Source organism: Corvus moneduloides, chromosome 4 (assembly GCF_009650955.1).
Source record: "Corvus moneduloides isolate bCorMon1 chromosome 4, bCorMon1.pri, whole genome shotgun sequence".
NCBI classification, from domain to species: domain Eukaryota; kingdom Metazoa; phylum Chordata; class Aves; order Passeriformes; family Corvidae; genus Corvus; species Corvus moneduloides.
Genome location: NC_045479.1, coordinates 6,606,263 through 6,630,634, shown reverse-complemented (window position 1 = coordinate 6,630,634; position 24,372 = coordinate 6,606,263). Strand labels below are relative to the sequence as shown.

Sequence of the window (24,372 nt, the reverse complement as noted above, 5' to 3'; positions counted from 1 at the left end):
AACAGTCACCACTACAATCTTAACCCAGTCTGGTTGCCTTCTGTGATGAACTCTATGGACAAGGGGAGAGCAGTGGGTGTTTACCCTGATTTACAGCAAAAACACACTTAGGGAGTGGATGGACAACCTACAATGGCAGTGAAAAATGGGGTGGACTTCTGTGCTCAGGCTTCAGCAGTCACCAATCTGAAATCTTGGGAGACAGCCAGCTGCAAGTGCAGTACCTCGGGTGTTTTTTCTTATCCACCTGGGTGGTGGCATAGGCACAGTAAGATGACAGCAAACAATGCTGGCAGAGGACAGGAGCAGCAGAGCCCAAAACATGGGAAAAGGGAACTCCCATTCAGTTGGATCTTTCCTGGCTGAAGTGATGTGCTGATGGAAAGTTTATGCCCACGAGTCCTGCATCGGAGAAATTATAAACCAGAAGGCCTGGGGCTAACAGTGGCCAGAATGAAAAGGAGTCAGCAGTACTTGCAGCTGTACAGGCCAGCCCTGTGGGAGGCTGCACAGTAAAAGTATGAGCAGCAGGTAAAGGAAGTAATTTCCCCCCTGTATTCAACATTTTCAAGCTGTATGTAGGGTAACATATTATATTCAGTTCTGGGCTCCTCAGTACATTGACCAACCTGCAACAAGGACCACCAAGACCATCAGAAGGCTGCAGTTCACACCATGGCTCAAGGGAAGCTGAGCTGGGCTTGTTCAGCTTGGAAATCACGGCTGCAGCACCTGCAGGCTCCAACTACCTAATGGACGATTAGAGAAAATACAGAGCCAGACTCTACAAGTGGCAGCAAGCACATTACTGCAAGTGAATTTTGCACTGAAGATGCTACAAAACCAAAGGGGAAATCAGAGAGGTCGTCGAATGCTCATCCCTGGAAATACTCAACATTTTACTGGACACAGCCCTGAAAAATTTCACCTGCTTTCAAAGTTGGCACTGCTGTGGTCAGGAGGTTGACCTGGATGACCTCCAGAAGTACCCCCAACCTAATTACTCTATGATTCTAAAAACTGAAAAATATCAGTGCAAGTTTCACAGTGCGGCTGACACAAGAGACAACTGCCTGTTACCTTATGCTGTGTGACTGTATTCCAATCCCTTCAGATAATGCCCATCATATCAACAGTATTACCTTATGAAGTAGTAGTCCAGGCTGCACAAGCATTCAGTTGCAGATGACCTGTCAAAAGCATAAATCCTAAAAGCAATGTACTGAAGGTCAGGAGTGACATTTATCTCTCTGCAAGCAAAGCTGCCAAATTCGTGGCCCTGTTTTTTTACAAGAAAAACCTGAAAACACATAGTTTGTATAAGCTATACAACTCAAGCCCTGGCCATTTTCAGCTCCTCACAACAGCTCAGGTAGTTTCTTTGATCTTTTTTGTCAGACACATGAGAAGAAGTAACACCAGCAGTGGTGAGCAGCCTTCGTAGACTACAGCATTAAGACACTCACCTTTCTAGATACACGAGCTAATACTCCTTGTGCACTGAGATGTTGTCCCCAAAGCATGAGAGTTTTCCCACAGCTGTAGCACACCTGTAAGAACATTTGTATCTTGGCTTCATTTTGGCTGGCTTCTCTGCATGCTTTTACAAAAATTCAAACCCCTAGGATCTGGAGACAATACCACAGCTGTAGCTTCAGGTTTTTCAACCACTAACTACATATCTACGGGTTTTTCCAAAAGTTAACATTTATTCATAAGTTCATACTATCAGCAATCCTTTGATAGGAATTATGCTCTTAAAAAACAAGCTTAAAACAATAAGATGTAAAGCTAATAATGGTCTTCAGTTTATGAACACCTTATCCAAAAGCAGACAAGACATCTGTGACCAGAAAGAAGTGTGGCAACCTCCTTTCAACAGTGGAACAGAGGCTCTCCATGTGGCTACATGAAAAACAGCTACTAAAAACGTGACTTTTGCATATGATTTGCACATTTCTTTCTGCTGTTTGCTCTTTCCTGTGCTTGTTACAAGCAGAATGACCACGGTTGCACTGTAGAGCTGTTTGTTTCTTTCCATCTTGCTGTAACTAGTGCTACTGTCAACACTCTCCACCACACCTTCTACGCAGAGAAACAGGAACATGCAATGCAGCTTTACTCAAAAGGTCTCTTTTCCAGTTGATGGTGATTACATACAACAACGACTTCATCATGACAGAGAAGGCAGGAATGGTTACGAGGATATGCTCAGTGGCACAGGAGATGCTAACCATATTTTCCCTATTGTGTCACAAATGCTAGGAGTCAGGAAAGAATACAGAACACTGGGATTCTTTAAGAAATCTTGTACTAGTCTACTTCTGGAACGATTAAACATCTGTGACAGATAGTTTATCCACTCCATATAGGGAAACATTTATGTAGTACCATCAGTTAAAGCTTGAAGGAAAGTAACAACTGTTTAAATCAGTTTACCAAAACTAAGCATACATTGAGAAGAAAAAAAATGTAATTGGAGGCAAAAAGAGGGTATGTCTATCTAAAGCATAGACTCCTTCACAAATAAGTAAACAAATAATACTCTTAAGTTTGCTAGGGTGCCCGTTCAGCCACATGCTTAACCACAGCTTGCTTTTGCTTTTAACACCTCATTAAGTCTTTAGGGAGCAGGAATTAGAAGTCTGTGTCCAATTTGCACTCAAAGCTCCCAAGACCCTGGATCTTCTGCCCTCCATCTTATTTCTTTTGCACATTTTCCTCTTTTCCTTTTCCCAGGTAGCAGGCACACATAGAAGAAAACAATGAAGTTCTGTCTACCTGAGCTGAGTTCTTTTTTTTTTTTTTTTGGATGGATAATTCTGCCAGATAAATAAACTTCCAAATATTAGAGAACAGGAGAAGGGACACAGAACAGTCAAGACAGCACACTTTTGTTTTTGTCAATATTTCTTTAAATCCCAGTCCAGCTCCTAGTAAGACTGGACACTACTTACAACACTCCTAGAACTGCAGAAGAATGGAAACACAATAGGGAGCGAGTGGAGAGGGGGACAAGACAGCCCAGGGGCTGACTTCAGACATTCACATACACAAGGCCAGCATCCACTGGAGTCATTAAGGCCCAGATGCCCCACTAATAGGAACAAACCCAAACACAAAGGTAGCACATGAAATGTATTTACCTATTTAAACACAGGCAGCTGGTCAAGCTAGAATGGGGAAGGTAACTGCTAATTCCTTGTACTACAAGGAAGGAATGGAGTAAAAAAACCCAAGCCCACGGGCAGGTTTTTGCTTTGTGAACCTCTGTCTGTGCTGCTGGTTAACAGTGGTAAGTATAAAAAAATCAAAGAAAAATAATCTATTTATAGAACAAGTCAGTAGTCTGAGACATTTAGAAAAAAGTAAAAACAAGTCCTTCTTTAAAAATGGATTTACTAAAACAACTGTCACCCAGGATGACCCCAAGCCCTCTGGTCCTCTGGCAAAGCCAGGGGCAACTTCAAACAAGAACTGTTGCTGATTGTACACTGGTACACATCCAGCAAAGCCAGCAGGGAGGGGGTTTGCACTGTGAACAGCATCTGCAGACTGCTTGCTGGTATCACAGGAGGCCATGCCCGTAGCCTGGTGATACTGGAAAGAGTTGTGAGTGAAACTTTTCACAGAAGCACATGTCACTGTAACCTCTGAGGTAAGTGGGCTGTCTTCTTTCCTTCCCATCCCTGGGTACAGATCTCAGAAGCTGTGCCCTGGGTGCTGTACCTCCTTGCCAGCTCCATCCTGCGCCACGCAACTTTAATGTGCAGGAGTGCAGACCTCTAAGCAAAGCCTAGAACAGGAGAGAGCATCCCTGTGGAAAGGGAAGCACTCTGCTCTTCCCAAGGTCTGGTCTAGCTGAACATTATCAATGCTTTCTGGCCCTCCTCAGGACAGGAAGATCGGTTGTTTCCCACTGAGGAAAAAATTTTGCCTAGTGGAGTAGAGTTGGGTTTCTTTTTTGGTAAACAGAACCTTTGCTGATTTCTGAGATTATGAGCTCCTCTGCCCTTTAGCTACAAAAGAGAAATGAAAAGAAATTCATCCACTTGCTCCCACCCTTATAGTGTAGTGTTAGCTGCCTGGATATGGAGGCAATTTCACTCTCCCAAGACATTCCTCTACACGCTGGGTTGGCATGGAGAGGCGAAAGGTAACTTCCAAAGTCACCTCCTCAGGGTAACCTGGTAGGTCTAAGAGCTCCAGCCCATGCCCACCAGTTCCAGGCCAGCTCCACTGCCAACACATACTTCTAACACCCTGAAGTGTCTAATCTAACAGCCTCGAGTTTGCTCAGTCCTTGAGAGCAACAGCCACACTCAAAGATGGAAACGCTCAAGTCAGAACACACTGGCTGGAGCTCCTCATCAGGCCGTGTCTGCATAGATGAGCCGGTACCACAGTGCCTCGACATTCCTGTTGTCCGAAGGAAGCCAGCTGTCAGGAACGGACCAACTCCACTGCACGTCTGTACATCCTTGGAAGTGAAGCTCAGGGGCTACATCAGCTTCAAACCCTCTCTTTCTGAAGGGTTCCAGTGGTCCATTTCCCAACAAGTTCTGGGCATCGAGAGTTGCTAACTCGTCTCCTTGAGATCTTCCACTGGTAGTTTGTAGCTCAGCAAGAAGGGAGGAGGCGGGGCGTGAGCAGGGCTGCTGGAGCCCTGCAGGGGTTTCTTGGCACAGTTTATACAGATGTAATCCTCGTTCTCAGCCATCTCTGGGGAGACCCCAACACACACCTGATGGAACCACTCATCGCAGCCCCCGTCACACTGCACCCAGTCCACCTGCAAGAGAGCACAGCAGCAACACGTAGCATGTTACAAGGAAGGACAGACAGGCACGGCTTCTATGAAGAAAATACCTCCTGTTAAACCTACCTGAGCTACCAAGAACATAACAGCTTTGGGGCACAAATGATTGCCCCTAGAGAGCTTGTTTTAACAAGCTACTTCAGTTTAAAACAAACTAACTCTTCTAACAAACCTTGCCCCTCTGGCATCCTGCAAGGATGCAAACACATGACTGCTCCTGAGGAAGATGACTCAGCTCTCTGCAGATGAAAGGAGGTGTGCTAAAACACATTTTACATGTTCAGGGATGGTTACTTCAGCATAGGTGAGAGTCTCCAAATACACCCTCTTAGACTGCATTTTCAAACAGTGGCTTCTGCAACTCTAAGTCCTAAGTGTCAGAACATTTAAGCTACAATACAAACTGAGCTGAACTTGCTGTAGAACAATTTGTCAAAGACAATAAATTAATTAGAATGTAGGAAGGAAAAAAGACGAATTATGTGATTTCTGCAGTTCTTTGAATAAAAGTATATGCCAACTGGAGTCAGTGGGCAGAAAGTCAGATTTGCAGGGTAAGAAACACATATTCTCCATCCCAATGCAATCCACTGGTACAGCTATAAAAATTTTTACTGCTGTAGTTCTGCTTTCAACTTAGAGGGGAATGTGAAAATGTACCAGAAAAGCAACAGTAGTGGCAACCTATATAAAATGAAGAAACATTATCATCATACAGATTTTATGTTAGTTCTTAGCCAACTGCTCCTGAGCAAGTTGTCCAAAGTGATTAGTAATGGACATCAACAGCTGCAGCTTCGGTCATTACATTCCTGTATCTGCCATCTTTTGACAAGTATGTATGTATGGCATTCACCTCTTGAAAGTACAAAAGTACAGAAATGTACAGAAAAAACATTTGGAAAAGATTTTTGATCATCAGTCTGTGTTAAAAGCTGACAATCAGGACTGGCAGTACCACAGAGGCAGATCAAGTTTCTTTTGTAATAATCCAATCAGGTCTAAAATCATTGATTATTTATCTCCAACAAGCAAAATGAACCACTGAAGTTTGTAGATCAGTCAGCCTGCAGCATCACTGTTCACAGAGTGTATGCAAGAAACACAGAAAATCTACTTCATTTAGGAACATCACACATCCCACTCCTGCTCAGAAACACAGTAAAGCCAGGAACATTTCTGAGTCAAAGAATTAATCCTTTGGATCAGCCAATGCATATATGCATGTTGCACACAGTCAACAAAAAATTACACAGCTTTCAGAAGTTAAACTTCCTGACCAAAACAGAGTACCTTTTCCCAGACTCTAATTTTCCATCTTCTGTTTTGAAGTACCTAAGAGAATAAGGAAGTTCTACAGTTTAATCTGCTAAATCCATGTACCTACCCAAGTACTACTCAATCCTCTCTCATTTCTAACCACACCACTTTGGTTTCTCATGCTGTTCAACTTAAATATTACCTGGCACAAGGGTTCTGACTTAGCACGGAATTTCCTGACAGAACTAAGGGGAAACTCACTTTGTCCTTGCAGGGCCTTTGGCAGTTCTGAGCAGCACACACAGCATTCTCATCATCTGACTCTTCTGCTCCTGACCAGTCATACTTGGAAGGAATATCCAGAACCTTCTTCTCTCTTTTTTTCTCTGTGCTCTCCTTTGCCAGTTCTACCTTTGCAACAACTGCCTTCTCTCGCTTCTTCTTCCGCTCCTCTTCCTTAGCCAGTTTCTTTGCCAGCTTGTTCAGCTCCTTCGTCTTATCCATGGTGAGTTTTAGCTTCTTCTTCTTGGGTTTTTCCAGTTTTTTCAACTCTTTAGATTTTTGCTTCATATCTCCAAAGAACTGCTCTGCTCTCTCCAGTTTTCGTTTACGCTTCCTCTCAGAAGAGTCCCTCCCTCTCATTTTCAGTGGTTTTTCATCCATGCTATCATCCTTCATAGAAAAAAAGATATACTTTATTCAAATACAAATTTCCTGCAAACCTGAGGTCTGAGAAATGTACTTACCTCTACCTTTACCCTGATATGGCATGAAGAAATCTAGTCAACAACATACCGTTACAAATTCTAAACAAAAAAAGCACTTAACTTCATTTTCACCATTCTATAAAAAAATTTGTAAGTGTTATCAACTGTGTCAAAGTACAATCAGCCAAAAATACCCAGTGGAAAAAGTAAATTATCAGCAAGGGTAAGAAGGCAAAATAAGCAATCATTACAACTCCCTTCTCACACTGTTTTTTAATAGAAGTTGAGAAGATTAATCATTTGTTAGATGCTCTTGCTTATTTTTCATCTGAGGTCAGTCTTGCCTGTAATTATTTTTGAGAGAAAGCAACTGCTGTTTTGGAGATTAAGAAAGAGTAATTGGTGAATTCTTAAAATGTATCATTAACTCAAGCAAGAAGAGAAAGCAACATCCGTTATTTGAACAGCTTCCAAACTGGCAGACATTGTAAATATCCTGGCGTCATCAAGAGCTCTTAAATAACAGATTCAGATCAGAAGTGGGGCTTAAAATTGGCTAACTCTGTCCCTGCAGGTAGCATTCACAGTGACAAGTCCCATTTATATCTGAAAGATTCACTTGTGTAGTCCTTTGTACAAACAGGACTGACTTGATTTCAGTTAATGCAGCTATATACCTTACCCTTAATAATTATTAATAGATTAAAAACATACCAGAAGCCAGTAAAGAGACTGTTTACTGTACATTACTTAATATAGCTACTCCACCCAAAACCAAATCCTCTCAAGATTATTTTACTGAAGTCTACTTATTTTGTATGTGAACAGACATAGAATATATTCAATCCAAAACGAGCAAGTTTTCAACGGTCAAGCAAGTATTCATACAGGTTAACCAGAAAATGTTGTAACACATACACACACTCTACACCTCTCACCCCACTCCCCTGGAAAGACCATTGCTTAACTATTAATATAACAGTCTGGCATATTATTTATAAATTGTTATTTGCTGGCATTAAAACTGCTCTTCAATCAACTCCCTGCCAAAACCATTACATTAAAAGAACATTAAGCTTATGTAGTACTCAGGCTGAAAGGTGGCAAAGCAGCAGCACTTGGGAGGCAGGGGCAGTTTTATACTACACAGCTCTAACTGATGCAGTTTGGCACCACTTTAACTCAGCCACTGTGTATGGATGGCACTCAGAAAATGAGACACCAACTAATATGTTCACCTAACCTCACTGTTCACAGCACGTAACCTTCCGTCCTGTATTACTGTACACCACCAAAAAGCCAGGAAAGAACCATCGTCTTGTGTTCTTCCTGTGCAGCCCAGTAACCCAACAAGCCATCATGTAATCCACAGCTACATATGGTCAAATTGACCCCTAACTGCAACTGACAGATGATAAAAAATGGGCTCCACTCAAGTTCTTCAACACAGCAGCTGACCTTCTCTTCCAGCACACATCCCTTGCCCTCCGCATGAATGCAGCTAAGTGATTTTGACTAGACCTCAGAATCAGCAGATAAACCTGCCTGATCCACTGGCAGCTGGGCAAAGCAATCAGGACATCTTCATTGCTATGTCTGTGCTAGTCTGAGGAAGAACACAAATCTTATTGTCTGCATTATCAAAACGTGTTTTCCTCAGTAACAAAGTTCTGTAACATACAAGTATCACATTATATAAGCCAAGTGTAACTTTCCATCTTTCTAAATGTTTCTTGTAACTCTTTTGCAGATTAGTTCTGTTTCCAGGCATAATCAAGAAGAGTGTTTCCTCCCTTAACCTGTTATCTTCTAAAATAAGGTTTGCACATGGGACTACTTGAGAAAACCATTCTAAATACGGTTGACTGTAGAGGATAGCGCTACGGTAGGAGTGATCAAGAACTGAATTTCTGGACCACTTTTTCTGTTATTTTCTGTAATCTATTACTCTCTCCAGGTGAAATCCAAACATGTCAAGCAACTGAGCACTCAGCTATTCAAGATCATATTTATATAAATCCACCAACAGCCTGTGGTGGGATTTTTGTTCCACACGGGAATATTTCTTCAAGTTCCATACCTCCATGACATGAAGAAACCTGTCCTCAGAGGGTGGATGAGTGGCCTGTAAAATGCGCCAGATGTGCTGAGTTTCATCCAGAGATACCTCCAGCAGATCTCCTACCATCATCAGATCTTCCAGCTGAGCTTTTGCTCCAGGTGACAGCTCCAACATAGGAGGCTCCAAACTGCGAGGTACCAGCGGGCTCTTCCGAGGCTGCTTCCTTGGAGTGCTAGAACCTTTCAGACAGGAGCCAGGACACAGAATCATTAAGGCTGGAAAAGACCTCTAAGATTACTGAGTCCATGCCAAGCCCACCACTAAACCAGGTCCCCAGGTGCCACACCCACATGTTTTCTGAACACTTCCAGCAACAGTGATTCCACCGCTTCCCCAGGCAGCCTGTTCCAATGCCTGACCACCCTTCCAGTGAAAAAATTTTTCCTAATATCCAACCTAAGCCTCCCAGGCAAAGCCACATAAAGATAAAAGGAAGAGATCAAAACCAAATGACATACTTTTTACAACAATCTAAGGTGGGAAACAGTAACAACCAAAACACACTGACACAGGTTGATGTATCAAACATCAGGAAACTAACTGCAAAGTAACCCTGCTGTACCTTCCTGCAGACAACCTGTACTGTACAACCCGTATGGATAACAGAGCAGTTCCCCTCCTCACTGACTGCTCAGCCCAGTTTTTTAATCTTAATTGATCTTAATTTACTTTTAATTTTACCTCAATGTATACAAAAGCAAATACCTTGAGAGCAACTTTTAGAAGCAGAAGAATAGGCATGTTCAGCGCAAAATGAGGGAGCAGTCCACATGTGTGTCACCACCTCTTCTGATTTAATGGGGATTTCCTCATCACAAAACAAATTGGGCTCCAAGCTGCTGGAAGATTTTACACTGGCATTGTCCTGAAAAAGACCCACAGAAAACATGCAACATCTGAATCCAGAAAATACCTACTTCAAAGTAAATTCTACTAGAAACCAAGCAGTCTGCTGCTCCCAAAGCCCTTCTCCGAAGCACTCCATCAGAGATACCAAGACCACGTGCAAAAGGTAAAAATTACATCCCTACTTAAATAGTGGATGAACACAGGATCTATGGAGATAGGCCAGTATATTTATAGTTGCACATGAGAAACACTTGACAGGTTTCCTCACTCAGCAGTCCCTCAAGTATGGTCTTCACAAGTCAACATGATGAGAAGAGGCTTTCTCTTAGCCTACATAATTTATTATTTTGCTTGAAAAGTCTGACTGGAAGCTCATAAAGACCTGTATCTTCCATAAAGCAGGGGTAAGCTGAGTAAATTACAGTGACTACAGAAAGAAATTATTTAAGATTTTAGAGGTATGGAAAAAAAGGGCGTTCCAGCACAGCAACAAATATCAATATAATGATAATCAAACACTGCCCTGGGATCAGTACTTTTACAGAAGTCTTAAATCAGTTTAAGTTCGGACCAAATACTGAAAGAAGGGGGCTGTAACACCTGAGACTGTCGTGAATGTTTCCATGAACAGAGTAACGATGGCACTGACTTGTGCTCAGCTCAGTGTGTTGTTTAAGACACTGAACAGCTCGAGGCATTGGTTAAGATGGATGCCTGACTGTTTGGATATAGGGACATGTACCTTCAGGTGCAGGAGGAACCCATTAAGGGAGATTAGGAATCTCTTTGCAGTAGGAGAAGCTCTGCTTGACTTTGCATTACATTAGGCAGAGAAACCAGAGGAGCACAGGCCCACCTGAGTAGATTCCCTGATGATTGGAATAGAAGACAAATTTTCACACAACCAATCAAAATTCTTCAGGTGTAAACTAGGAGACGCAAAGTTAAGAACCAACCAACCAAAAAAAAAAAAAAAAAAAAAAACCCCAAAGTCGCTCAGAATTTAATTATTTTTATACTGTTGACTTTTCCGTGTTGGTTTTTTCAGTTTTTGATGCATAGACGTGTTCCAGTGTGTGCTCCAACAGATTTTTACTTCTAGGTTTCTATAATTACATATGATTGACATCCAAATCAGAAGGTTAAGTAAGAGATTTTTAAATGATGACAACAGAATCATTAAACAAATGAAATTATGCTCATGCAAAACCCTGAGATCCTGGCAAGCATATGCCATCCTTCTTGACATATGTTTTATCACAGCCTCAGAAAATGCCACATCCTTCAGAAATGCCTTATTAAGACTCCTGATGCAAAGAACAGTTTTGGGGATTATTTTTATATATAAAACTAAATTCATTAAAAGCTGTAGCACCCAACTGCATTCTTGTTGGCATTTCACTGGGAACTGTAAGATAAATCTGTGTATTTGCATCAGGATGCTGAGAAACAAAACACTAAAAATAGGAGATTTCAGCAAATCAGACCTGGAGAATGTGCTGTCCCTCTATAAATTAGAACATCTACCTTAGAAGAATTTACATATCTCTTAAAATAGCATCTTCTAAAGTAGAGATAACACTATCACTAAAAAGAAAACATTGCTCAAGAAGAAACTGTGGCATTGTCTTTTTCTCTACATATATCAAAAGAACAATTCAACACATTGAAAATACCTGGTTATTTCCACAACTGCCTTTTCTCCTGGAAGTTCTTCTCTAGTTAAAGAACTTTAACAATTTAACTGCAGTTACAATTTCTGAACTGAATCCAGATGCTAATTTTACAACGTGATCCAGACGTCTCAAAAAATTCCACACTCCAAAATGGAACACATATACCTCCTTTATATAAGGGTTGAATGAAGAGGAAGGTATGAAAACATGAACACAGCTCTGGCATCAGGAAACTTCTTACACAGCATGCAGTTTTTGAAGACTGATCTTTTAGCTGTGCAAAAACTTTCCAAGAGCTCTCCATACAAACATTTATATATACGACTTGTGGTATCTCGGAATGTGGCATAAAGACAATGTCCATCCTCCAGGGTGTTATAAATACAAATCCCTTTGTAAGTGTATCTTCTTCCTCAGCACTAAAAGGCACCTTTTGAAATTCAAACAGGACTTTGGAATTTTTGAATAAAAACATTACAAAACTTCACAATTTAGTGAAGTTTTGAGTCAATCTCAGTCCAGAATGGAGGCATTCAGAAAAAAATCAAGAACTACCTCTTCTGCCACACGCCCTAGGGCAGAATATACACAGCTTAAGATACAATAAATATTGCCAAAAAATGGATTAATAAAAGACAGGTGATCTGTATTAACTCCATGCAGACAAACCACTCTGGATTACTTACCTTTATGTCATAGCCATATGTCTCCCTGATGTCTTCATCAGAGTCTGTCTCTTCATCATCATAATCCAAAGTCTGCCGTGGGGATGAGGACACACTTCCTATCACTCTGTTAAAGGCTGACTGCTGAAAACTTGTCAAGTGTCCCTAAAAAAAAATGGAATATGGAAGTGAAACAATAAAATTTCCAGGAAAAAATCTGTAAAAACCTGAAGTGTTATTAACAAAGGAAACAGTGGTTCTTTTGGCCTGAGGATAACTGCCTGGACATCACAAAAGGGACCAATCACAGCACGACATGAAAAAGCATAGGGAAATATCCAAGTAAAAGGTTTCATTAGATTCTGAGTCCCTGATTTTTAATAATAGTGACCAGAAAGATCTAGATACTGCTCTTCAGTGCTACAAATTATAGCCTCTTCACCACAGCATGACCTGACCTCAGTCTCAAGGTGAAGAGGTCAGCTATGGAATTATCAGTGTTTGACTACGTTCCTTGCTGAAATTTACTAACAAGACACCAAATGCCTGGGAATCACAACCCATGAGAAATTTAAATACTGAGACCTTGGATTCTGTCACGAGGAAAATGGAATTTGGACACCAAGGTAGCAACTGGTTTACACATCTTGAAGCCTGTACCCAGCTGTTACAGCTGACCTGATATTTCTTACAAGCACCTTCAGCAGTGGCTATTGACAGTGAGTACAGAGCAAGAGACCTGTTCCTGAACAGCAATGTACCTGGACAGAAGCCAGCCAAAACCTGAGGTGCACTAAACTAAGTAAGAAGTTTTACCATGTGTAGTCCACAGCTTTTCACTGCCCTCCCCTCTTCCCCATGCCTCTCCAACAAAAACAAGGCATTTTGACACGCTAAATTAGGGCAAGCACAGCAAAAAGCAAGACACTCCCATCCCTACCTGCAGGTCGGGGTTAGCTGCTGCTTTCTGTAGCTCTGCACTGATGATTTTCTCTGTTTTCTCCCGAGCTGCCTGCTCCACCATTCGCTGGCTGAGCACGGAGAGCTTGGCCAGAGCAGAGGACAGCTCGTCGGTGGCCAAGGCCTGCCGTGCTCGGTCCTGCCAGCTCATGGCTCGCTCTGTCAAGCACTGCAGGGCCTCCCCCTCCGGCAGCCGCACCGGCAGCTTCTGCAGGGACACCAGCAGGGACAGGATGGTCTCCAGCCGCGGCCGGCGGGACCGCATGCACAGGGGACACAGGAACTTCACTTCTTTGGCCTGCCAGCTGGAGCCCTTCTTCTGAGAGCTCGTTTTGGGCAGAGGCACACAGCCACTGTGAAACCAGTCCTTGCACAGCTCGCACTGCAGCATGAACCCGCTGGCAGTTTTGCGGCAGATACAGAACTTGACTTCTTCGATTCGGTCCACCATGGTCATCTTGGCCAGGTTGGCTGCCCTGAGAGCATGCATGGCTTCAATTTCCTTCTGTTCCCGCTCCTTGAATACAGCCACCTGCCCAGCGAGGACAAAAAACATGGCATGACCTTCACAGCTAAGAGACTTTTCATTTTATTAGCAACACAGGAAAAGAAAAAAACCCAGCCAACTCAAACATATAAAGAAATGTAAAACCAGCCCAAAATTTAGGAACTGTGTGATCTAATTGAAACTTTATCTAAGATACCTCCTCCTCAGTTGCTCATTACTTCCTAGGGTCCTTCTGATAGAGATGCTATGTAAACTTTAGATAACCTTCTCACCATCTACAAAGTTTCTGAAGTTGGTAATTAAATCTGTCATAAAGCCACCAGAAGAACAGGTTCTGACGCCAGAGAAGAAGTCAGACTCTGTTCCATTCATCAGTTTATTGAGACAATGCAGATGAGCATTGTTTCAGAAGCATCTTGGTGACCACATTTCTCAGACAACTTGCACTTCCTTAATGTTTCCCTTCAGGTAACTACAACCGAGCATACCACAGTCAAATAGACTGTGTATGAGCCATATTAATGAGCCTGCATATATTTCCTTTGTTCCCAGGGAAAGGGCAGCCAGATGACAGCAAATTCTTCTGATAAGTGGCATGAATATCCCCCAAAAAAGAGCAACCAAATAAAACACCCCCTTCAAGCCCAGTGCCCACGACCAAGGATTTGCAGGCTGACCACAAAATTGACCTAACCAAACGTGTTGGTACTGGTTAAGGCAGAGCTGCTCCTCATTACTTCAACGTGATTTCAATTAGTGTTAATATTATGAGCAGCCACAGATATTAACCCGAGAGCATTTAGGTCTTACACATACCCAATGGTATTAAATACCAGCAGTTACACTCTGAACTGTGCTTCCCTCTACTTTCACTGCAATTGAAGTTGAACCATACTCGTGTCAAACACCACATTATGAGGTATCTGTTCCAGTGAAATTTATTTATCAGCTCTTCCCTAGGATTTCTAGAAAGATGAGAGACAACTTAAGCCTATGCTATCAGGAGAGAGCACCTTCCATGCTCCTTACCACAGCTGCAGCGTCCCTGGCCTCCTCCAGGCCATCCTCCAGTTCACTTAAGGATTCCAAGTCAAGATCTTTCTCCTTTTCCTTCTCCATCAACTCCTTTGCCCTCTTCCGCCTATTCTTACTGCTCCCATAAACACCGATATCAGTCCGTGGGCTCAGAACCTGTAACCACCAAGCAAACTTATCCTGTCAGAGCCAAGGATGCCAAGGACATCTCATAGAGGAATGACAGCAGTGTCACCAGAGAACAAGAACTACTCAGCAATCTAACACCTTTGATACCTGTCAGTCAATGTTGGGAAAAAGAGAATGAACAGGTAAGGACAGAAGTATCTCATAGTTATGGAATTTGAACGTAACCCGCACCACTGTGACACGGCAGGTCAAACTGACAGCCACTGTTTTCTGATTAAATGACAGAATCTATTCAGATTACACCATCATACATATAGCTAACCAAAATACTACATGCAGTTAGATACTCACAGTTCAACATTCACTTTAAGGGCCTTTACCAAACAAGTCTTAAAAGCTATTTCATATTTACATCAGCAATTTGGTACTTGAAAAACCCCTAAAAGCATGCTATAAGCCTTTTAATATCAGTATGAGAGACTGCAAAACTCTTTTAAGGACAAGAATAAACCTTTAAAGTCATCTTGACTAGTTGGAATGCATACTTAAATCTAAAATTTAGCAAATTAAATTCAATGTAGGAAAGCTCAAATTTCTACATTTAGGAAAATGCAAAATCTGAACATACTAAATTATTAGTTAGGCAGAATAATATACAGAAAAAAGCTGTATCTAGAGTGTATCACAAAGTGAACAAAAACCACTGTGATGCTGTTGCAACCGGGAAAATCTCACTGGAAAACATTAAACATCAGTACCCCTTTGAGACTCAAGATGTAATTACTGCACTTCACATGGCGCTAGGGAAAGTCACAGAGTGGGGATGCTGTCTGGATTTGGACATCTCACTAAAAGTGAAGACAAACTGCAGAGAATTAACAACAGCATAAGAGAATGAAAAATACAGCCTCTGAGAATGCAGCTGAACTGGAACCTTTTTCCTTAGAAAAGGGAAGGCTGTCAAGTAGATATGATAGATCTTCAAACACATGATAGATTTCTATTAAAACAAGGACAGTGACTACATCCACTGAAGTGAAATAAACGGTAGCTAATTTTTCTTATAGTTACACAGTTTATACAATATCTAATCTATTTTCTTAGCATTTAAAACAGTGAGGCAAGTGAAAACATTTATCAATTTGAGACAGGTCTATGTCCATTTCAGGCCTACATTTCTTCAATGACAAAATAATGCTTTACTTTCCCTCTTCCTTCAAAAGTAAGAGATGAGGTTGTCTATACATAAAACAGGACTAACCAAACAGACTTTTTGCCTTTTTCATTCTTTTCACCTGAGAACAGCTGAAATTACATTCTATCCTGAAAAGGAGCTGTAATCCAGTTAACTGAACCAGCACTGAGGGCCATTGGGACCAGTTTCTGACAGAGAAGCGTGTTCTCCTGACAGGGAAATGCGTTGCTCACCTGCAGCAGACTGTAGCTGGAATTCTTCTTGAGGAAGGTCCTTCCCGTGCGCTCCCTCCAGGCACGAGCTGCAGCCACCTGGGACTCCAGCTGGGGCAGGGCATCCAGGCGCACCGGGATGGGGCGGCCTTTGGCAGACAAGCTCTCCAGCTGCTCCAGGTAGGCATAGTTGCTCCCATTCTGGGGTGAAATAAATCTTTCTAAGCCAACAATTCCACCACTACATCAGTTGCCAGCTTTATTTCAAGCCATACACTATTTTGTCACTGCCTAAAATAGAGTTCCATAGGAAAGGCAAGGAGGGCAGTGTTTCAATTTACTGTTATTTTAAACTATTCTCTCATACAGTTTTTACTTTAACAGTCATTCTGACGTGGCCAGCTGGCTTAGGGAGTAAGACAACAGTCCTTTTCCAGACAATTATCTTATATGCTGTCTGCTTAAATCTAAGAGTTGTATAGGGGCTGATGTGAAATCAAGTGGGATTCTCGCTTCAACTCCCAATAAGTACCTGGTATAAGATAAGCAGTTCTAGTCCAGTGATCAACACCTAGAAATACCACAGAACTCTGATCAAGTTATGTGGGTAGACTAGTAGAAGGGGAGGTTACTCAACTAACTCATCTGTTTCAGAAAATTATGGCCACCAGTGCCATTAAATCTTACATTTTAGTGAGAAAATACCAAAAAAATTTCCACAACCAGATGCAAAACAGAAAACCTGAGAGCATCCTCTGCTGCAGCTAAATATTTCCAGTGACAGTATGCTGAACAGTTCCAAAACCAAACACCGTATCATAATGAATTTGCTAGCCTTTACATCCACTCTGAAATGCATAAAAGGAAGGGAAATAGAAATTGGATAACCACTGGGGAAACAAATGCACAGGAAGAAAATCAAGTACACAAGATCTGGTAAGCACATTTAAGAGCCATAGCAGGGCTTCTCTTCAGGTCACCTTTGCGAGGAGAGGTGCTAGGAATAAAGGACACATCTAAATAAAAGGATGCAAGCAGAAGATTCCAGTCCCTGCTGTAACCCCTACCTGAATGGCCTCCACTTTGGCTGTCCAGTCTCTAGCCCGCTGCAGGGCTTCTTTCAGTGCCAGCACATTGGGCAGGTAAGCAGGGATGTTCTTTGCTTCATTCACGATGCCCTCCAGAGCCATCATACTTTGGCGTGGTCTAGAGTAAGAAAAACCCAATTCCAGCCTTCTCTCAAAATGCCAGTCATCTAAATCCATAAATTTGACAGGCTGGTGATGCAACTTCATCACTACACTGCAGTGTAGGATACCATGGCTCTATGCTTGGAGGGTGCTACTGGCTACCAAATACAAGGAGGTGAGAAAGCTGATGGACGTGGCACAGTCGAGCTCAAAAGGACACAGCATCACGACCCCTTAACACCAAGAAAGCTGTCTTGTGTAGATAGCATAGTCAGGGTTCTTTGTCGAGGGGGATGAATAGCAAAGACAGCAGCAACACCCACAGCCTCCTGCCACTGTGCAACATGATAGGGAATCAACACTGCTGCCATTCATCAATCTCAAATCCAACTCTTGAGCAATCTAACTGCTGAGAGGTAAATAAAAAACCAACAGCAAAAACCAAAGGCAACTACAGCTTCAAGGACCCAGCTTTTCACCACACTTCTCAAAAGAGGATGAGAAACATGAGCATGTGTGACCTCTAAGAACAGTTTGGAAAGGAACACTCACCTGGCCTGCAGGCAGACCTTGGCCTTCTCCTCCCACCTCTCTGAGACCGTGAGCAGCTCCTGCAGCTCCGCCATGGCTTTTTCTACAGCGTGATGTGGTGCCAAGCCCACACCAGAGTCAATCAGCTTCTTCATCACATCCAGGGTGACTCTCTGGGGATCCAAGAGGGTGGATCTCACCTCATCCAGCCACCGTGCCTGCTGCAGTTCTTGCTTCAACCTTGGCAGTTCAGGAAGTTCAACATAAAGGCCAGAGCCCATGTCTATCAACTCCTGCAGCTTGGAAGAGTCTGGGATCTCATCAATCATAGCTTCTTGAGCACGCTCATGAAATTCTTCCACATCATCGAGCAGATTCTGAAGTAACATACAATACAAATCAATTAGGAAAAAACACCCACAGAATCCAGAACAAAATCCTACTGAGGGATCAGTCAGCTGTGAACTTGTATGTGATCATCACATCATCAGTCCAAGCTTCTACACACAATGCTAGCTAGCTGTCACAAGCCAGCAGGTCTGACAGAAATTAAGTAACAGACCATCTAAACTTATTTGATGGCATAATGTTTCATACCCTATGAATGAGTGGCCTATGAGTGGCACCAAACTCTGCACCTAAAATAGTACAACTGCAAATGACTACAGCTCCCAGCAACACAGAATATTTAGCACTGCCCAGTCAACCTTAGCTTTAAAGTAGTGGGAAGAAAAGGGACATCTGCAAACAGGTCATCATTTCAATACAGTGTTAGGGGCATTACAGTAATGACTGCAATACAAAGCAGAAAAAAACATGCTGAGGAGAAATAACAAGCCTGAGATGTATGAGAACACAAATACCAAAGATCACGAAAATAACAATGGCGAAGTTTGAAATTATTATTCCCTAAAGCAGGACCACCACTTATAAGCATCAGGGCTTTATTGCACTAAAGAAAGAAATGAAAATGCAAAACCCTCTTATTAAGGGAGACAGTTTCACAGAAATCCAACTGCACTTGCTGCAGTTGTCCTCATCCTCATGTTTTGGCACTGCAATGAAAAAAAATCAGACAGCAAACAGACAGGAAAGAATCTCTGCAGGAGATTGATCCAAGGACATTCAACCAGTATACTCAACTGATTCACCCCCAAGTCTCCTCCAAAAAGACAGGCATTTCTGACAGCAAGTCGATGGCACAATGAGGAGCAAAGCCTGCATTTCCTAACCCTTAGCTTACTGCCCTTTCTGCCTGATGCTGCTTTTCATGACCGTCTGGAAATCGGAAAGCATTTATAAGAAAGAACAATATCTGCTTTATAAAGATTTTGATTTAGGGAACATACTCTGAACATTCCATAGTGACAACAGTAAATTATTACAGTTTAATAATTACAATGCCTTTTGTGCTAGAAAATACTCATCATCCAACATGACAATTATTTTGCTGTTCACTATGATGGATAATTGCATTCAAATGCCATGCTAAAAGCTAGTGAGTGCTTAGGCATAAATGATCATTATCTGACTTCATTCAGAAACTAAAAGACTACAGTTTGTAATCAGTAAAATGATAATATTTATTTATTGACTAGTGATTATGCTGAAGCTTCAAGAACACGCACATGCATAGGCAGAGGACTTGAACTAGAATCACTTTCCTAGTGCTGAGGGGTGAGGGAAGATAGACTGGTTGGGAGAAAGCATTATACAAAAATACAAGCTAAAACTGTTAGGAGTTCATTGTATGCCTGCAGTCCTCTCACTTATGAATTATAGTTTAATTAGAAGCAGGTTTTAAATACATTAGAAACAAAAAAAGCCCTTCTGAGAACAATCTTACAAGGTCTACTAATCGATGATGATAAAATTTCATTAATAAATACTAGTAAGTATTTTTAGGTTGTATGTGGAAAGAAGTGAATTAAAACCATCCTATCATAAGAGGATGAGAAAGCACTTTCCACTTTATTAGCTGCTGGGAAACTCATTAAAGAACACCTTTGAAGGACAAAGGTCAGCGTCAACAAACCTGGCAAACCTGCACACTAGAGCCCTATGGTTTTCTGAAGGAACCTGTTTTTGGCAGGAACATGCCAGTATTATAAAAACAGTAAGAAATTCCAATATAAAGTCTCTCTTATCAACACTGAAGTATCATGGAAAAGTTAATATAAAATTAATGAATGAAGGACAAACACTAACATACACTTATGGAAAAGAGGCCTTCTCAAACAAAACTTTTTTTAAATGTATGTTTGGCTATATAGCAGCAGCTGCACCTATGGTAATGTTCAGGATTTTAGGCCCTCTATACAACACTCGTAAAACTGTACAAGCAAAGCATACAGGTTAATAAGTGATTAACATACACCTCAAGAAGCATTTCTCTAGGCAAAAAAATCTTTGTTAAGGATGTTTCTTAAGGAGTTTTCTAGAAGTTGGTTAGTAGGTGAAATACTATTTAGTATTTCATCACCAGTGACAGAGAAACAAATTAAGATTGCTGCTGAAAACACTTGCTATAATGCAGAGTGCCAGGATGATAAATGGTAATAGCAGCCAGGGGAATCAGCATGATCTGGATTACTTATTAGTCTAGATTCACTCACAGACAGGTGCAAAGATAAATATGAAGGGCAAGAGATGCAGGCCATGCATACAGATGAAGAAGGCTGTAGCCTGGAAAGCAAGGCTGAGATGTATTTACAGAATAACTGACAACGTGGCACTGCTTTCCTGCTGCCCTGAGAAAGCACACCAGGGCAACCTTCAGAGGTTTCTACAAAAACATATAAAGGGTAGGGTTCACCCAGAAACTTCACCTCTGCAGAGAGCATTAATGATGATGGAATAAGAGTAACCGGCTCAGAGATTTAAAACTGGGCTGCCTGGACAGTGACAGGGGAAGGGGATCTTATATCTTTGTTTCGCTGCACCACCACATCTGACAATGCCTGTTGCAACAGGCACCCTAAAAAAGTGCACATATTTACAACAGAAGCTTTTCATCTCCACTCCAGGCAAAATTATCTGTTAAAAAAAACCATACTACCATAAATCCAGAACAAAGTTAAAAAGCACAACATTATCAGAGCAGCAGATGCAATCTTACCTTTACTTGTCGGGCCTGGCTGATAACACACGGCAAGCTGAACAACTGCTGCACAAATGCTTTAAGCTCCTCCATAGTCAGCTTGGTCCGTGTCCTTCCACTGTCTTGGCTCACTCTGCTGTACAAATGGGCATAATTAAGTATTAGGTGAGAGATAAGATGATGATCCTTGGATTTATTCAGGGACAGAAATTATCTATCAAGATTACTGAGAAGTTACCAAAAACATTTCATCACCTAAGAATTCAAAAAGACAAACTTAACCCAAACTGAACAAAAATTCCAAAAACTTGAAAACAAGATTTAATACAATTTCCCTAAGCACCTTCAGGGTAATTTACCCTGCCCTTTGGGGGTACCATTGTCTAGATGACTTTCAAACTGCTACAAACAGGTAAAAGAATTTAACCCCATAAAGTTTGCTTTAGGCAGCTCAGAAGTTGATTGCCATGCCAGGCACTGACAAGAAGTCTGAGATATGTGACAGCAACAAGTTCCCAACACAAGTCTTATTTTCTAGTGCTTTCTCTCTTGTAGCAGAGAACTGCTGAAACCAGCCTTGCATCAGAGGACTGCTATTGAGCAGGACAGGTTCTGCAAAGACATTTCCATTAAATAGCACTCAAAGCAAGGGTAACGAGCCCACTGAATGGGGTAAAACACTTAAAGTGACACACTGCACAAATTAAATACTTAGTGTACAGATCACTGGCAGGCACAACTTCCCAAGTACAACAGATTTCAAATACTGAAGAGCTGTTCCCTGCTAACGAGTCTATATTTTAATACTACAGAAACAGTAAAGAAAAACAGTGGACTTACATAAAACTGTAAATGTAAAATTAGATTAATGATCGAATATAATTACACACCAGTTAAACCTCAGAGTGGAAGAAAGAATCCTGCAGGCTTTGACTTGCTCCAACAGACAGTAAGGAGACCTGCTGTGCCCCCAAAATCCCTGAGTGAGGGCAAACAGGGTACAGGGCTCCAAGGGACAGGACTGTGAGAGGGCACACTCAGCAGTGTCACACTGGCATGCTGGCCCTAGCCCAACCACAGACTGCCACAGCATGAGATGCTGCACAAAAAGGTACAACTATCCCTACCTGTGGAAACTCACATCTTCCAGGAGAAGGCAAAGATCTAGGAGTACAGTATTGCACACAACTTCACAGCTTCACATTATTCATTTTTTGGGTTTATTCATGAGATGGCTAAGGCACAGATTTTCTTTTGCTCATCTGACCATGAGTTTATTGCTGCATTAACCCCTGCCAAATTACTCTGTGTGAACACTTGTTTTTAATTTGCCTTTTTAATAACCTTATCCTTTCTGTAAATGTGATCCTTCTCCAGGTGTTAAATATGAACATAAATGTTACAGAAGCAGCTGAATTCGACCTTTATAATTACACTGCCTAGCACTGTTCAAAGAAGTTTCAAAATCTTCCTCAAACCTCAATTTTGTAAGATATTTTTAGTTAGCATACAACAGTCCTCAAATGTATATACAAGTCCTTTTTTTGCCTCATAAAATTCTTTTATCTTTAGATCAGACATGACACTGAAAGTTGCTGAATCTTTCTACCCCTTGTCCTTCTTGGGGTAGTTCCAGAAGCCCACCAAATCATTAACTGAAGAGTTATTTCTTCTTACATATATATAATGATAACTATCTATCTATCTCGGCAACTGAAGGACTGTTGAGAGAGGGCTGACATACTCCAAGAGCAGGAGGAAAAGGAGGAAGCAGCAACAGACCAGGAACTCCTGGGAGCTACCAAAATAACTGAAGTTCACTAGAACAGGGCAATGCAACCCCTGTCATGCTGCTTCCCTTGCCTAGGCCAGAGCTCTAAGTGAAAAATACTTCTAAAGCAGTGGGGTCCTACAACCAATAAAAAACAAACAGGAGAGCCTTCTTTAGCCTCCAAATACAGAAAAAAAGCTTCTCTATTGTGTATTAGCTTTCCAGTTGGAAGATTGTTACACTTGGATCTGTGGTGCAACTAACATTTTAGTATTTTTAACTCTCTCAGAAAGTCTTACGTAATACACAAAAACCACACACACAAGAAATACAACCAACTACTAAACCAAATCTTATCATCAACAGAGGAACTGCAGGCTACATAAATTTACCATACAACTGCTGCCACAAGACTTATGGTCACCTCATCGAATTATTTTCTAGGGGACTTTTATTCAGTGCACAAAACATACAGGAGAGAGGGAAGAACGTGCTCCTGAAAGCTCACGAGAGCAGAACAAGGCCCACATCCAGCACACTGCTGAGGCAGGGCCAGGGGACAGAGTAACACTGAGGCAGCCACAGGCAACAGAGAGAACCAAGGGAGTTACACTGCCCCAAGTCACTGAGGCAAGCCACTACTTTTCAGCCACACATCACTGCCTCCCACGGTCCTTCCCAAGAAGTAACAGATTGGCTCAAGCTGTGGACTGTTCTTGCTCTCTGTACTGCTGTGCTCCCCCAGATCCTTTTGTCACAAACACCCAAAGTCCAAACTTTCCTTACATTTTTACCTCTAGCTGTCTTTCCCTACAACTCCCCCACACGAAATACTTCATCAGCAATCAAACACTTCTCCAAGGGATTTCACATTTCAGTACATAAGTCAGCTGACATTCCAACTAAGTCCACTTCTCTGGCCCTTTGTGCCACTGTATCTGCCTCCTCCCCTCCCTACTTCTTCATGAGTCACAGCACTAAGGAAAGGAAACACTGAACGAAGTTTGCACACAGGGTTCTTAACTCTTCCAAGTTCAACAAAGTAACAAAGAGACAGATGGAAGGCACTAAAAAAAATGCCTATCCTACCTGTGTTTTTGCTTTTTGCTCAGAAGGAGCTGAGCTACTGAAGCACAGGTCTCTGCTTCTTTCACAGCATCTCGGAGCCTGCGGAAAAGATCATTCTCCGGGTATTTCCTGTCTTCAGCATCCTCCAACATTACTCTCAGCTCAATCACATCTGTAATCAGAGTACATAAATAATTTGTATGTGAAAACAAGAGAGATTTTAGATTGCTTCAAAGGCCTTCAATCAAAGTTCCAACAGGGTAGTTCAATTTGAAATACACAATGGTAATTTGCATTATACTCTTGCATTAGCTCATTTCTTTTTTCCAATACCCAAAACACAGTATTTCTCTCATTCAATGAGAGGAAAGAACAAATGTAGGAGTTTCAGGACATCCTATTAAGAATGACAGAAGTCTGACCTTTCTTGTGGTTGAGATTGGCAGACAGAGCCTCTGTAACTCTACTGACCCAAGTGTCGTAAGACTGTGCCCTCACTTTCACTCCATACAACAAAGAAGGAAGGTCTTCTAGTGGATAGCGGTACCTGAAGGTGTGGAAAGAGAAGACAGAGA

General features: G+C 41.8%; 1 protein-coding gene across 3 annotated transcripts in view; it reads right to left on the bottom strand.

Annotated features, from left to right (window-relative positions):
* Positions 1 to 1,683: 1,683 nt before the first annotated feature.
* Positions 1,684 to 24,372, bottom strand: part of KDM5A (lysine demethylase 5A) — a 47,971-nt gene continuing 25,282 nt past the window's right edge. For 2 of the 3 annotated variants that reach the window (XM_032107705.1, XM_032107704.1), the window contains 13 exons: positions 24,220 to 24,344; positions 23,819 to 23,969; positions 20,977 to 21,094; positions 17,880 to 18,235; positions 17,205 to 17,343; positions 16,159 to 16,338; positions 14,596 to 14,757; positions 13,039 to 13,590; positions 12,120 to 12,263; positions 9,614 to 9,773; positions 8,867 to 9,087; positions 6,341 to 6,751; positions 1,684 to 4,792 (listed from right to left, as the gene is read on the bottom strand). In XM_032107705.1, coding sequence (XP_031963596.1) covers positions 4,580 to 4,792; positions 6,341 to 6,751; positions 8,867 to 9,087; positions 9,614 to 9,773; positions 12,120 to 12,263; positions 13,039 to 13,590; positions 14,596 to 14,757; positions 16,159 to 16,338; positions 17,205 to 17,343; positions 17,880 to 18,235; positions 20,977 to 21,094; positions 23,819 to 23,969; positions 24,220 to 24,344 — 2,932 coding nt within the window. In that variant the 3' untranslated portion in view covers positions 1,684 to 4,579. The remainder of the gene's footprint in view (positions 4,793 to 6,340; positions 6,752 to 8,866; positions 9,088 to 9,613; positions 9,774 to 12,119; positions 12,264 to 13,038; positions 13,591 to 14,595; positions 14,758 to 16,158; positions 16,339 to 17,204; positions 17,344 to 17,879; positions 18,236 to 20,976; positions 21,095 to 23,818; positions 23,970 to 24,219; positions 24,345 to 24,372) is intronic. The other variant, XM_032107706.1, reaches the window with a different exon arrangement.